Raw genomic sequence first — 15226 nt, forward strand, 5'->3', positions numbered from 1 at the left:
TTAAGAACCAAAAAGCATACCCAAGACCACATAATATTAGAGATAACATATTATATACATAGTTCTCACTTCTCAGATTCCTATCTTATGGTTCAAAACATGTTAGAAAATATTACAGCTTAGTTTAGTTAATTTCCCAACCAATTGGCTCTAACTCAATAAGAGTACTAACAAGTAACCACAGAAGACAAAAGTTTTGAAAAACCCTAAAGGGACAAACCATGTTACTACAAAACTGGTGGGTGCGATCGTTAATAAAAAAACAGATGGACCAGGTTCTAATTCTTCGTGAACGCGTGTTTTGTGAACTGTGGTCGATAGGTATGAAATAAATATATGTGTAGAATACGTAATTATTAGCAATGAAAGAGGGTTGGATATCTAATCTAACTTGTTGGGTCAACAAACCACTCTGTTCGAGTCTAGGTCCAGGGTTGTTGCAGGGTCAACGGTCCCGTTTATATATTTTCAGCCCTAACAATGTTGTAGACAAATCCTTCATCATATCATGAACATGAATGTTTATTAAATTTAGTAATACGGTATTTTCCTTAGAAGTTTCCTATACATTTTCCTCCTTTTTCTTGCTTGTTCCTCGACATTGACATCACGCTTTTCATTTATTTAGTTGATAATTTTTAGGATTGAAAGTTGAAACAAAGAGAAAACAAGCTATGCCACGTAGTTATAGTCAAACTTTGAATATATAATCAAATGTTAATGCAGAGTCATATCATTTTCAATGTTTAGATTTCCAAATAGTTGAGAAGATATTAGCATAATTAATGTTATGTTTAAAAAAAATTAATGTTATGTTTAGGAAAAGGAGAGGAAACTGTAAAGAGATAAGATATAAAAGTCCATATATATGTACACTTGGTTGCAGAAACTTGTCCTCCTTATCATGCATTCAAGTTCTTTGTCTTCATATATACATCAAGATACTACTACTTGGTCCCCTGGAACATGTAATATTGACTAGCTAGAATAGAGGAGACGAAGACCCAGTTCAAATAATAGTTAATACTATTATTTGACATTGCAAGTAATCACTAAAATAAAAAGTATATTCCTAACATATTTAGAAATCAAATTGTTATTCATCCAATATTCTACGCTTTTCTTACTTATAACACTTTTTCAAAATAGTATTCTACAAAACCGGCTGAGCATGTAATATAGAAATACAAAAAAAAAAACTCAAAATAGATATTCAATTTTTCTAAAATATACCAAGTAGTATGTGATACTAGTAATTATCAACAAAAAAATCATAAAAATATATTTGTTTGATTTATACCAAGTAGCATATAAAACTACTACTAGTATTTTTTATTTTTTTTGATCAACTGACTACTACTAGTGTATATCACCAAAAATATGTATTCACTTTGACAAGAAATCAGAATATATATTGAATGTAAAAAAGGAGAAAAATAAAGTATTTTAGATACGGATCTCTAGTAATATTTTTGCTTATATATATATATATATATTATTTTATTTTTTTTTGCTGTTTAAAAAAGCTGATAAAACCTTAATGAAAGTCAAATAAAATTATATTAATTAGAGCAGTTTTGGGAATATATAAACACAAAAGGTATCATCAAACGGCTATAATTGGCGTTACAGTTTTCCAAAGACGAGAGGGATTAAGATTATTATTTTCTCGGATATTTATTTATACTCAAAGAGGCACTTCTCTGTTTTTTTATTGTTCGAGTTTCTGAGGATTACTTTTGATCTCTGGGTTCGAAATCTCTTCTTCCTCGCATAAAGTTCCATCCTTTTTACTGTGGGTTAGAAGAATCATGTCAGATGGGTACTATAGTTGTAAAAAGACGGACGATATCTGCGAAGATGTTTGTGGTCAGGTGAGTCCTAATCTCCTTATCGATTTCGTGTTGAATCGTTTTTTGGTGTCTGATACCAATTTGATTAGTTTAGAATCGGTTGTAATGCGGTTGTGATTCTGATTGTTTATTACATATCGTCATAGGGTTTTGTAGTTCTTGTCTGGATTAGATGATTTGTCTGAAACATAGTTTGTTTGATCTCTGTATCAGTTACAAAGGATTGATTTTTATGAAGAGACATTGCTTTGTTTTGTTTTCACAGGATGGTTCACGAGCAGCGAAGGCCTTCTCAAGAGTCAGATGCGTACTACGCGGACTCGATTTCAAGACATACATCATCTTCCTCACCATCATCCCCATCTTCATCCTCGGAGTCTACTTGCACGGCCAAAAGCTCACTTACTTCCTGAGACCCCTCTGGGAATCACCGCCCAAGCCGTTTCAAACCCTCCCGCATTACTACCACCACAACGCCTCCATGGAGACACTCTGCAGCCTCCACGGGTGGACACACCGCGAGTCTCCGCGGCGCGTCTTCGACGCCGTCCTGTTCAGCAACGAGGTCGACATGCTCACCATCCGCTGGAAAGAGCTTTACCCTTACGTGACGCAGTTCGTGGTCCTCGAATCTAACTCGACGTTCACCGGTTTGCCTAAACCGCTGGTTTTCGCCGCGAACCGAGATAAGTTCGGGTTTGTGGAGCCGAGGCTGACGTATGGGAACATAGGAGGGAGGTTCAAGAGAGGGGAGAACCCTTTCGTTGAAGAAGCTTACCAGAGGATTGCGTTAGATCAGTTAATAGGACTCGCGGGGATTCAAGAAGATGATCTGTTGATAATGTCTGACGTGGACGAGATCCCCAGCGCTCACACCATCAACCTCCTTAGATGGTGCGATGGATACCCTCCCGTTCTCCATCTCCAGCTCAAGAACTACCTCTACTCGTTCGAGTATTACCTCGATAACAAGAGCTGGAGAGCTTCTGTTCATCGGTACAAGCCCGGGAAGACGCGGTACGCTCATTTCCGACGAGGGGACACTCTTTTGGCGGATGCTGGTTGGCATTGCAGTTTCTGTTTCAGGCGTATAAGCGAGTTTGTGTTCAAGATGAAAGCGTATAGTCACAACGATAGGGTGAGATTCTCTCATTATCTGAATCCGAAGAGGATACAGGATGTGGTATGTAGAGGGACTGATCTGTTTGACATGCTTCCTGAAGAGCATACGTTCAGGGAGATCATTGGGAAGCTGGGGCCGATCCCTAGGTCTTACTCGGCTGTTCATCTCCCGGGGCATTTGATTGAGAATGCTGAGAGTTATAAGTACTTGTTGCCTGGGAACTGCGTTAGGGACAGTGGCTGATAAGGGTTTGTGCTTATCATCATCAGTCTTTTTAGTGGGAGTCTGAAACAGAGATTAGAGGGATCTGATAAGTGGAGTCTCTTTGGTTTCGGCATATCACTCGGTGAGGGTATATAACAATACTGACTTCATGTTCCCATGTTGTTTTGGGAAGTTTTGTTGGAATAGTCTTTCTCTCTCTATCTCTCTTTACTTCAAAACTCTTTTCATAAGCTCTTTTTAGTCTGTACAATCTATTAGTGAGTTCTTTTACATTATCCTCAGATTCTTTGTAATCTTTATTCTTAAAAATTCTTAATTTGATCTCCTATTGTTGGTTCCTTTAATTTATGTTGAAGAGAGAGCTTATACTATTTGTTTAGAGGCATTTTACTAATTAGCTTCTATATACTCTTCTACAACTCATAAAATAGGTGAGCTTCTGGCCGTGCAAGGTTACCTAAGACTATAGTATTATAACGTTTCCGTTCTCCAAATCAAATGAGTATTTGTTCAGTTGTCTCTTTAAGCATTGAACTGTATCATCTCACAAAGAGAGGTACATAGAAAGTGCACTTATCTTTTCAGTCACTTTTACAAAAAGAACTTCATGACTAACCATCCTTTGAACTGGAGCCATTTACTGTTAAATGATTTATCATAAAGTCATTTCAGATTACATTGGACAGCAAACACGCTGAAGATAGACATAGGTAGAACATGCGGTAGAGGCTTTACACGAACTTAACAAAGAACAAGGAACATAGCAAATGAGAGGAAAAAAAAAAGAACTGTAGTAAAATAAAATTAACAATTAATTAGAATATTAAAATCAATAATATATAATATTATTTTACTGTTGAAATTGGTGTTATAATTGGAGATGAAAAATAAAAAGTAAATATACATTTATACCATATGATTAACTAATATAGAATTAGGGTTTAGAGTTGGGTGAAGTTTTAGAGCATCTTCAATGTACACTTCTATATTTTCTTCTATTCTATATTTTCTTCTAAAATATAGATCTCTATTATAGAGCTGAAAATGCTCCAATGTATGCTTTTATAATAGAGTTCCTCTATTTTAGAGGAAAATATAAAGAAAAATTACTTTTTGCTATCATATCTCTATATTTTCCTCTATAAATAGATGAACTCTATTATAAAGACATACATTAGAGCATTTTCACCTCTATAATAGAGTTTCTCTATTTTAGAGAAAAATATAGAGATAGAAATAGAGGTGGGTTGGAGATGGTTATAGCAACTCTAACTCTACTCAATTTTTTACTCCAAAGTATAGTTTATAATAAAATATTGGATAATTCTCTTAAATAGTCATTTTAATTTTTTTTAATCACCAAAATAACCTTTTAAAAAATGACCAAAATAACTTTTTATTTTACAATTTTAATATATATTTTTTTAAATTGAAACCCCACCCTCAAACCCCACTCACTTCTCTCACCATTTAACTCTAAATCTTAAATCTAGATTAGTTAACCCTAAGGTATAAATGTATATTTACCCTTTAATAAAACTTCTTTTAGCAATTTTGTTTTTTTATGAACTATTTTGTGAAAATAAACTAATAAATATTTTTCTTGTAAAATAAGTGTTACTTTGAAGTCTTTTTCTCTTTCATGTTATTTTTATGATAACTTCTTTTAAAATGTTTTTTTTTTTGGAAATTTACCTTTTATAAAAATAAATTGTTACCTCGAAGGTTTTGAGGGTGAGTGTAATTGATATCATCCACTGACAAGAAAAAGTCTTGGATAAAAGGATCTAGTTTTGAGCCATCAATCCCACACTTGGCTTCTAAATGCTCGATCACTTCCTCATCGGTTGGCTGGAACTTTACACCTTTAGGAAGGCCTGGCCATGGAGTCAGTACCTGAAAAAAACAAACTCAAGTGTTCACGTTAGACATGACCATTAACTTGCATCATTACAGATGTTGGAAATAGTTCTTCACATTTCTGTTGTCGTTCCGGTAACCGCAGTTGGGACAGTTTATATATGCTCCGCAGTCTTCAATCTGCAGATCTGATGACACAGACACATTCTTTACATTCTTCACAATCCATGGACCATCCACAATCCAAGTCCTGTCAAGAGTTAATTTTCCATTGTTTTAGTAACATGTTTATGAACTTATGGTACTAGATTCAAACATCTCTTGTCGGAAACAAGACAGATGAGCTTTCATGAATCACTCAAAAAAAATTTCTCTAGATTATTAAGCTGAAAACAGAGTAAAAGATACATATAATGCCTAAAATAGAATGCAAGTAGCTGAAAGTTTGCATGATTAATCACAAAACAGATATAAAGGTTCATTCTTTTCGAGGCTTTGAACAAAGATAAGACCTTTCTGAGTTATAAGAGAAGAAACTTAATAGAAAGATCTGTTTAGGGTTAGAGTGAAGTCATATCAGAAAGATCTGTTTCTTAGAAGATCTTGACATTGGTGTTTTACACGTTTCTAGCTTACCTGTCCATCGTTGGTGAATAGTGAAAACCAAGACAAAGAACGCTGAAGCGAGAGAAGAATAGAGAAGGAGAGAGAGAGAGGAGAAAGAGCTTTCTCCACTAGGCTAAGTTAAATGGATTGAAGACCAGAGAGAAAAGGTCTAGACTTTGGAGAGAGAGAGAGAGAAGAAGTATATACGTGTGTTGATGAGCGGGAAAGTGGACTAAGTTCGTTTACTCCCGAACCTAAAAGCTTCTCAAGAACACAATCAGAGTCCACTCCATTTCTATAATAGAGATCTAGGTAAAAATATAGATGATATTTTTGTTCCAATCTGTTTTTTCCTCTATTTTAAAGATCTCTATTGTAGAGATGAGTTGGAGATGCTCTTAGAAAACATCAGGTTCAGATATTTGGTTCGGATAACAAACCTGACGTTTGTAAGGTTCTGTGCAACTTCTAAGCATTGGGAGAGCTATTATATGTACGTATGTGGTTTCCGTAGGGCCAGGCTACCTTGTTCACCAAGCTTAAAAAGTTCACGTTTTAACGATTTACGTTGTAGCTGTAATGTTGTTTATACTCGGTGAAAAAATACCTTAATAAGTGGTAAAAATGGCAATTTATGAAACTTCACCTGGACTTCAAAAGAGAATATGATTGGTAAACATAAAAGTAACCAGAGATTAAATTAGGATAGTTAAAAGAGAAAGTCAACATTAAAGAACATAATAAAAATTAAAACCAGCTTAACTGATATAGTCATTCAAAATCAAGAGAAAAGAAGTAATTTTTTAAAAAATATATTTTTTCTCTATCAAATACAAAAGAGTAATAAATTTATATCTCTGCTTATGACAACCGGTCATATCAAACTTGTTAAATTTGTTGACAATTTTAAACAGTTTCATCATTATTTCTAGAAATTTAAAAATGATGTGATTATTCACTGAGTAATCACATCATCTCATTTAAAAATCTATCTATTATTAGTTTTAATATTCAAAATAATTAAAATATGATAAATGAATTATTTTACAATATAATAGTTGATGAAAATAAAAATAAATTTGTTTTAAATCACTGATTTATCTTTAGTACTTATACATTTTTTTTTACTAGTAACCAGTAAAAACAATTATTTTTCACTTAATTGGTTAGCCTATTAAAAAATAATGGCATTGCAGTCGCATAGATTACGTTCATGCTGTAACGTTATTTTACGTTCCTACTAATGGATTACGATATAGCACTTTACGTTCTAGCATGTTGTTTATACTTAGGTGCATAAAAACTTAATCAAAAAAGGACAATCACCTTTTTTTTTTTTTTTTTTTTCCGTCAAGGAAGATTCATTGACAATATATAGTTGAACAACCATAATAATTCAGACATACAAAACACCAGACAGGTCAAGAAGGTCACCTTCTCGAAAAAAACTCCAAAAGATCCTATAAACAAAAAGGATCAAGAGAGATAACGCAACTAGACAGCTAATTAGAGGTTTCTGCTTTCATTAACAAAGAGTTCGAATAGCCAATCCGGATGTCCTCTGGCTACGTACGAATTTACCAATCCAAGCTTGGTAACACTTTGAGCAATGAAATATGCACCTCTATTGGCTTCTCTAGTGACCACCTCCAACTTCCATTCTTCTATCCCTTCTAATTCCCTTCCAATGCACCCGCTTTGAAATAGGAAGGAAGGCCAAGCTTCAGGTCGCATTGCTGCTCTAAAGAGTTCACTAAAATCTCCTGCAAAGGTTACTCTTGTCTGTCTTTGGCTACTCATGCTTTCCATAGCCCACAAGACCACAGTCAACTTTGCTTCTTCCTTGTTCCTGCAACCAGAAAATGCTCTTCTACTATGACATAAGACTACTCCTCTCTCGTTTCTTAGAACCCATCCTCCTCCAACAAGACCATTTGATCTATCATACTCAACTCCAATATTGCACTTATTCCAACCCTGTTCTGGAGGAGTCCAATTTTTCTTGGTGGTTGTCTTGATTGGATTTTCTTTTCTTTGCCATTCTTCCTCTACCGTCTGAGCCGCAAACCACTCATCCGCGTCTTGCGTTGCTTTTTGGACTAGGTCAGTCGCACTGAAGCATCTCCCTTGGAAGTTAACTTCATTCCTCCTTTTCCAGAGGTGCCATAAAATCCAGGGCCACTTTCTTTTCCGAACTGCGTCCACCCTCCTGTTATCGTTCAAGGCGAGCAAGGAATTGAAGTTTGCATATACAGAGTCTGGGTCATAACCTCCTCGCGGGTGAGGAATATTTGAGTTGGCCCAGACCAGCCTTGCAAAGCTACAATAAAAAAGCAAGTGATTTATTGATTCCACTTCTGCTCCACAGGTTTGACATCTCTTGTCAATCTTCATTCCTCTCTTGGTGATCAAGTCAGCTGTAGGGAGAGCATCACTAATCGATTTCCAGATGAAGACTTTTATTTTTGGAACCGTTTGTAGCTTCCACGTTCTTTCTTTCAACACATTAAGCGAGGGCATCATGTTGATTTCGGGTAAAATAATCTCTGTTTTTTCTTTTGAAGCAAGCCAATATGCCGACTTAACCGTACATAGACCGCTTTTATTGAATTTCCAGGAGAAGAAGTCTGCTCTATCTGCTACCGGTTGATTCTGCAACAAGAGCTGTACATCACCCGGAACGAAAATCTCAGATAGATGCAGTACATTCCACCTTTTTGTTACCGGATCAATGAGTGAGCTTGCCATTAAGTTGACGTCAAAGGATAAGTTTTTTATCCATGGAGCTCTCATTCCCTCCACTGGATCAGCAACCCATTTGTGAAGCCAAACTCGCGTGTTCTCTCCATTTCCCACTCTGTGCTGCAGTCCTTTTTGCAACAGATCTCTTCCAAACAGCAAGCTCCTCCACACGTATGATGGTCTCTCCCCCAGAGCCGCTGATAGGAACTCTCCATCAGTGAAGTATCTGCTTTTAAGGACACGTGCTAGTAAACATTGCGGTTTGTGTAAGATTTTCCATGCTTGCTTCGCTAGTAATGCTTGATTGAAGCATTCTAAGTCCTTGAAACCCATCCCGCCTAGCTGCTTGGGGAGACACATTTTTTCCCATGAGACCCAATGAACCTTGCTTTTGTGCGAATCTGCTCCCCACCAAAAGTTAGCCATCATACTGTTGAGCTTCATGATGATCGTTTTTGGCAAACGGAAACAGGACATTGGGAAGAATGGGATTCCTCCTGCTGATGATTTCAAGAGGACTTCCTTACCTCCTTGTGATAGGTGTTGAAGATACCATCCTTCTAGTTTGCCTTGTGTTTGCTCTTTTATGTAGGTTAGAAGATCTACTTTCGAGCCTGAGAAACACTCCGGCAACCCTAAATACTTACTTGCTCCGCCCTGTTTGGTGATCCCCAAGGTGTTTTGAATCGCCAATTTCTCTGTTTCTGGTACATTATCTCCAAAGGAAATGGAAGACTTTTGAACGTTTATGTTTTGTCCTGTGGCATCACCGTAGAACTTCAAAATTCTCTGAAGGGCCAATGCTTGTTCCTGAGAAGCCTTGCACAAGAAGAGGCTGTCGTCCGCGAACAACAGGTGGTGGATAGCAGGCCCTTGTCGAGAAAATTGCAACCCCTTAAACAAATCATTCCTTTCCACCACGTTTAGCAAGTGTGTCAGACCCTCCGTACAAAGAACAAAGAGGAACAGTGATAGGGGGTCTCCCTGTCTGAGACCCCTTTGTGGTTTGATCAGGCCAAAGGGGTGATCGTTCACGAGAACCGCGAAGGTGACAGAAGTGATGCACATCATGATCATCTTGATCCATTTCTGATCAAACCCGAGTGCTTTCATTAAGCTTTGAAGGTAATTCCATTCGACGCGATCGAAAGCCTTCGACATATCGGTCTTCACAGCCATGGAGTCGTTGGATATGGTGGGGTGCACTTTCAAGGCATGTACAGCCTCGTGAGCTATGATGATGTTGTCGAAGATATTTCGTTCACTCACAAAGGCTGATTGGTTAATAGAGACCAGAGACTTGAGGAAAGGTTGCACTCTTTTAACCAAAATCTTGGACACCGTCTTGTAAAGGACTGAGCAAAGGCTGATCGGTCTGATGTCTGACATGTTCTCCGGGTTCGAAATCTTTGGTAGCAAGCAGAGATATGTGAAATTCCAGTCTTTAGGCATGATACCTGACTCGAAAACTTCCTGAATTTCTCTTGTGATTTGAGTTCCGATGATGTCCCAATACTTTTGAAAGAAAGTCCCCGTCATGCCGTCCGGTCCCGGAGCACTGTCTCCTTTGATGGAGAAGATGGCCTCCTTCACTTCCTCTTTGGATACACTTTTGGTTAAAAGTCTATTCATAGAAGTTGTGACTTTGGGGGGAAAGCTTTCAAATGCTGGATCATAGGATCTCGGGTTGGAGGTTTTGAATAATTCCGAGAAATATTCTATTGCTACTTCTGCCTTTGCTCCTTCAGATCGCTGCTCCTGATTGTGTTTATCCTTGAGTTTTGAAATGTAATTCTTGGATCTTCTGGTTTTGACTGAACCGTGAAAAAACTTGGAGCTTTTGTCTCCAAAAACTAACCATTTGTCGCGCCTCTTCTGTCTCCAGTGGGATTCTTCTTCTTTGTACGCCAGGAGCAGATCTTTTTGGACCACGTTTATCATGAAACGACAAGGGAAACATCTTGACTGAAACCATTCTAGTCTCTGTTGAAGTAATGAGATTTTGTCTTTCGCATTGAATATCTTTTTCCTCTTCCAGCGGCTCACGACAGTTCGACATTTTTCAATTTTTTTCCCAATGTTGAGATTCCTTCCCTCCCACGCTTTCTCAATCTCTTATAACACTTCAGGATGCTGAAGGAATCTCTTGTCAAAACGGAATTGGCCTTTGAAAGGTTCCTGCGAGGCGTAAAATCTGAGAAGAACCGGTCTATGGTCTGACCCTCTCTTTTCCAGGAAGGTTTGGTTAGAACCCGGGAACAGAGAAGACCAATTTTTATTTCCGAAACTCCTATCCAAGCAGCATTGAATCCACTTTTTCCATCTCCATCCTCCCCAAGTAAATCTATCACCTCTGCCGGTAAATTCTTCCATCTCGCAACAAAGCAGCATATCCGCAAAGGGTTTGAAAGAATCTTCAGACCTCTTGGGACCACCAGACTTCTCTTCATTAGATAAGATTTCGTTAAAATCCCCTATTAGGCACCAGGGATCTTTTCTAGTACAGCCCCATCTGGTTAGTCTCTCCGAGACTATCTCACGACCATGATCAGAAGGTTCACCGTAAATACAAGACAAAAAAAAGGTGAAGTCCCCATACTTAACCAGACAGTCTATAGCATTTTTATCCGAAAATTTTACGTCCATATAAACATTTTTTTTCCAAAAAAGAGCTAGACCCCCACTCAATCCAACTGGATCAACGGTGAAAACGTTGTCATAGCCCAACCAAACTTGCAAATCAACTAAAGCATTCCGACGATCACCTTACTAAGTAGTAAAAATGGCAAACCTTTTATCAACAAAAAAAGTAGTGAAAAATGGCAATTTACTAACCTCAACTGCAAAAAAAAAAAAATTCGGAGAAAGGGTGGGAAGTGGACCTATCATCTCAAGTGAGAGTTTTTATTTTTTTTGGACCAAAAGTTATATCTCTATTTGTGACACTCAGTCATATATAACTTGTTAAATTTTGTTGACAAATTAAAACAGTTTCATCATTACTTTTATAAATTTAAAGATGATGTGATAGTGTTTCAAAAAAAAAAAAAAAAGATGATGTGATCATTCACTGAGTTGTTGATCTTAAATGAGCGTTGTTGATTTATATCTAGATATAATCGAAATGTTCTGGCTAACATGTCAGAATAAATATATTTTCTAACCCCTTCATTTAAAATGAAAAATGGATGTTCTCACGGAGTCCTGAACTAGCTGTTGCTTGTAAAGTATGGAAGGCTTTGAATGACAGCCAGTCATATTTAATTGTTCTGATTTATTATGTTAATTTTAATAACTATTTAAACAATAATTTTATATAATAGTAAGTTTAGATAAGATGTTCGCATCCATTTATTATTAGTTGTAATATTAGAAATAATTTAAAAGTGATTAAAAGAATTTTACTTAAAAATAATCATTAACAAAATTTATCCAATATAATAGTCAATGAAAATGAAAAGAAACTTGTTTTAAATCACTCATGCGTAGTTAATATTTTTGAAAATGTTATACGAACCATTAACGAAAAATAACTTACACGCAATCTACACTAAAAAGTGTCGTTGTAGTACAGACTACAGTGGTATGTATTCCCGCCTGTCACGCGGGTGACCCGGCTTCGATATTCGGCAACGGCTATTTTTATTTTAAACGTTTTTTTTTTGGGTTAAAATTTATTCGATGTTACTTGAGCTTCTTACTAAGAGAGATTGAGTCCACGGACCCATCTTTTAAGGCCCATGTTGTTCTCGAGAATCTCCTTTTTTATCATTTTGTTAAATGAAAAAGGTGCAGAAGTCCTTTGCATATTTGTCGTAAGCATCATCAACTTTTGTCACAAAGAAAAAGGTGCGAATGGAATATATTATATGGAATGGGAACACTAAGCAACCACCCAAAAAAAGAATCAAGAACACTTTAAGTAATGTGATTAAGTGGTGAGAGTAAACGTTTCATCGGCTTCTAGACTAGAAGCAATTCTCTCCATGATATCAGAAACAAGAACCATTGAGTGACTATAAAGACCATTCAGTGCAATGAAGAAGACAAAATGTTCTTATGAAGAAGACAAAATTCATTTATAAGACTGATGTTTCTGGGGGGGTAAAACCATACACATTGATGAGTCCCTGACAGTCACACAGAAGGCAACGTTACATAAATACTACACATTTGCCAATCTCTCTCTCTGTATGTCAGTCAGGAACTCATTATCATAGATTTGTTGGGGCATTATTATTGCTTTTATCCATGAAGACAGATTAAATATTTATTGTTTTATATATTAGTTTGTAGTGGTTGATGAATATCAGTGATCCCCGTAAAGAACCTTACGTGGATCAAGCTGACCACTGCAGTAGCTTGATGAGACGATAGAGAGTTCCTGCCTGCCTCTCCACTCCTCACATGGTTTCAACAAGATTGGAGTTTCTATAGCACCAGAGTCTACACATAGCATTGTTGTGTAGTCCTCGTCCCCCATGTCAGCAATACTCTTTGCCTTCTTGTCCCATGGGTTCCACACAACTGCTCACACCAAACATAACATTAGTATCACATTAGAACTTATTAAGCTTATTTGAATCATGTCTGGACTAAAGAAATCTCTCTATATCAACCTGCATTTGGCATGCCTTCCTTTCGCAACTCGATAGTTCTCTTTCTCTCATGATCTATGATTGCAATCTTTGTCGGCGTGTTCAAGTACACTCTATCAATCTGCAAGGAAGGCAGAGAGTAGTAGGTTGAGATTCTGTTCTGTTTTTAGTAGTTAGCGCTGAGAACAAAAGGAATGGACTGAATCACCTACCTCACCGTCAAAGGTTATTGCATCTGCCTGCTCAGTGAATCTTTCTCTACGCATCAAGTTGTCCAGATAATCAAGAGTCTCCAAACCTTCAACCCTAACTTCACTGCAAAATCATGATGTTACAATAACTCATGATGCTTTTAATTGAGCCCACAAATAAAACAGAGGAAAAGAGACATACCTTATGTCAGATACATATAAGTAGTTACGAAGTGCAAACATAAAGGAGAATGCCTTGGGGTCCGTGTTCCTCACACGCGGGATTATAGTAAGCTTGCCAGGACTGATAGATATGCGAACACGAAGCTCAAAGCTGCAACAACATAAGCAAACATGGAATTGTATATTAAGCCAAGAGATGAAGACATGAAGTGGACTAACGGACGATACAAACCTATGAGGCCATATTTTCAGATCATCTTCAGTAGACTTCAACACTAAATCAACAGTTGATTGCTGGTTAGCAGGAGGGAGAGGGGAAGGATCGTTATCAAAAGACCAGAACCTGTTCCTGGCAAATCCATGTCGCTCGAGTGCACCGAAGTTACCAAACTGTGGAAAACAGATAGGTAACCCTCCCCTGATCGCCTTAGGTGGCTTCATTTGCGCCTAAAAAATGAAACAAAGTTAGTTATAAAAAGCATCTGATACATGAACTCATTCTTCTTCTCCTCTAAAAGCATAATTTAAATCTGGCTAAGAAGAAGAAGAAGAATAGAATCATTTTTTCATCTCTATTAAATGCTGCCAAGATTTGATATTTGGTTGAGATGATTGAGTTTGGAGTTTGGTTTATACCTTGGTGCTCATATAGAGCAACTGCTCTCTCCTTTCATTCTTCCAAGAAACAACTTGTCCTCCATATAGACTCACCTGAAACCATTTCCACCAACAACAAAAAAAAGAACAACCTCTTAAAGAGAGTCTTCTCAAACCATACTGAGACTGCATAAAGCTAAAGCCTTTTCTAGCCCAGACAAAGATAATCATTAACAAAGTCAACATATAAGCTCATAGTAACTAGTACTCAGTAAAATTGAGGAGAGTCTCTCAAATAAATAAATAAATAAATAAATTGAAAGAGTGAAAACCTCAGCACGAGATCCGCTAGGCTCGGACAAAACAATACGAGAGGAACCGTCACGAGCGTTGACAACAGTATTTAAAGGCATCGACTTGGGCCTTAACAACCTCGATCTTATTCCCCTCACCAACGGGTTCCCTCCTTTCCCTCTCTTCCACTCCAGCTACACACACACACACACACACAAATCCCCCCCAAACATTCAGATGCATGCTTCAATCAAAAACGATGATTTACACAACACCAACCACATATGATCAACACTAATCATGATTCATAAAACTGAGAAGGCAAAAAAAAAAGCTTGATGATCGAGAGAGGACATGGACGGAGATCGAGAGTGATGGAGAAACATAGAGATCGTTAGAAAAAATGCTGACCTTGAATTGTTCGAAGATGGCTATGTTTGATTCTCGGAAAATTTTGTTTCAGTGGGGAGAGAGCTTGACGAGGAAGAAGAAGAAGAAGAAGGAAGGCCTGTTGCGCATTTGTAGTTGTTCTCTTGGTAACTGCGTAAGCTTTTGATGTTGACACGTGTCCATTTGTAATTTGTTTTTCGAAAACGATTTTTTGTGTATTTTCTCCTCATATTAATTAACTCTTTATTTTTTTGTAGATAATTAGAATATATATACACTCAACAAAGTCGTTTAGACAAAAATGCAATAATAAAAATAAAAACAATGGAATATACTTACTAACCTATATAATAAATCCACTTGTCTTAATACAACTATCAGTTAATTATGATAGATTAATAACCAGATATATCTTCATTGTATCTAGTTATGTGTGTGACGACGGATTATTATTAAATTATCCACCCAATCTTAATCTGTGGTCATGTTCTCCTCTTGCAAACAAAATAATATTCCTTTCCTTTTGTGACGTTTTTATTCCATTCCAACAGTAATTAACAGGAA

At 36.9% G+C, this 15226-nt stretch overlaps 3 protein-coding genes across 3 annotated transcripts; 1 reads left to right on the forward strand and 2 right to left on the reverse strand.

Annotated features, from left to right (window-relative positions):
* Positions 1-1640: 1640 nt before the first annotated feature.
* Positions 1641-3572, forward strand: LOC106329245. The gene is made up of 2 exons (XM_013767873.1): positions 1641-1874; positions 2119-3572. The coding sequence occupies exons 1-2, from the start codon at positions 1812-1814 to the stop codon at positions 3217-3219; spliced, it is 1164 nt and encodes a 387-aa protein (XP_013623327.1). The 5' UTR covers positions 1641-1811; the 3' UTR covers positions 3220-3572.
* Positions 3573-7173: 3601 nt separating this feature from the next.
* LOC106329670 lies at positions 7174-10350 on the reverse strand. The gene has a single exon (XM_013768347.1). It carries the CDS (start codon positions 10348-10350, stop codon positions 7174-7176), a length of 3177 nt encoding a protein of 1058 aa, XP_013623801.1.
* A 2111-nt stretch (positions 10351-12461) lies between these two features.
* Positions 12462-14788, reverse strand: LOC106331570 (putative glucose-6-phosphate 1-epimerase). Its single transcript, XM_013769953.1, has 8 exons — positions 14684-14788; positions 14311-14466; positions 14018-14092; positions 13614-13828; positions 13401-13532; positions 13220-13322; positions 13029-13128; positions 12462-12936 (listed from the first exon to the last, which is right to left on the reverse strand). Exons 2-8 carry the CDS (start codon positions 14389-14391, stop codon positions 12719-12721), a joined length of 924 nt encoding a protein of 307 aa, XP_013625407.1. The 5' UTR covers positions 14392-14466; positions 14684-14788; the 3' UTR covers positions 12462-12718.
* Between the last annotated feature and the right edge of the window lie 438 nt (positions 14789-15226).

Source organism: Brassica oleracea, chromosome C3, assembly GCF_000695525.1.
Source record: "Brassica oleracea var. oleracea cultivar TO1000 chromosome C3, BOL, whole genome shotgun sequence".
Lineage (NCBI taxonomy): Eukaryota > Viridiplantae > Streptophyta > Magnoliopsida > Brassicales > Brassicaceae > Brassica > Brassica oleracea.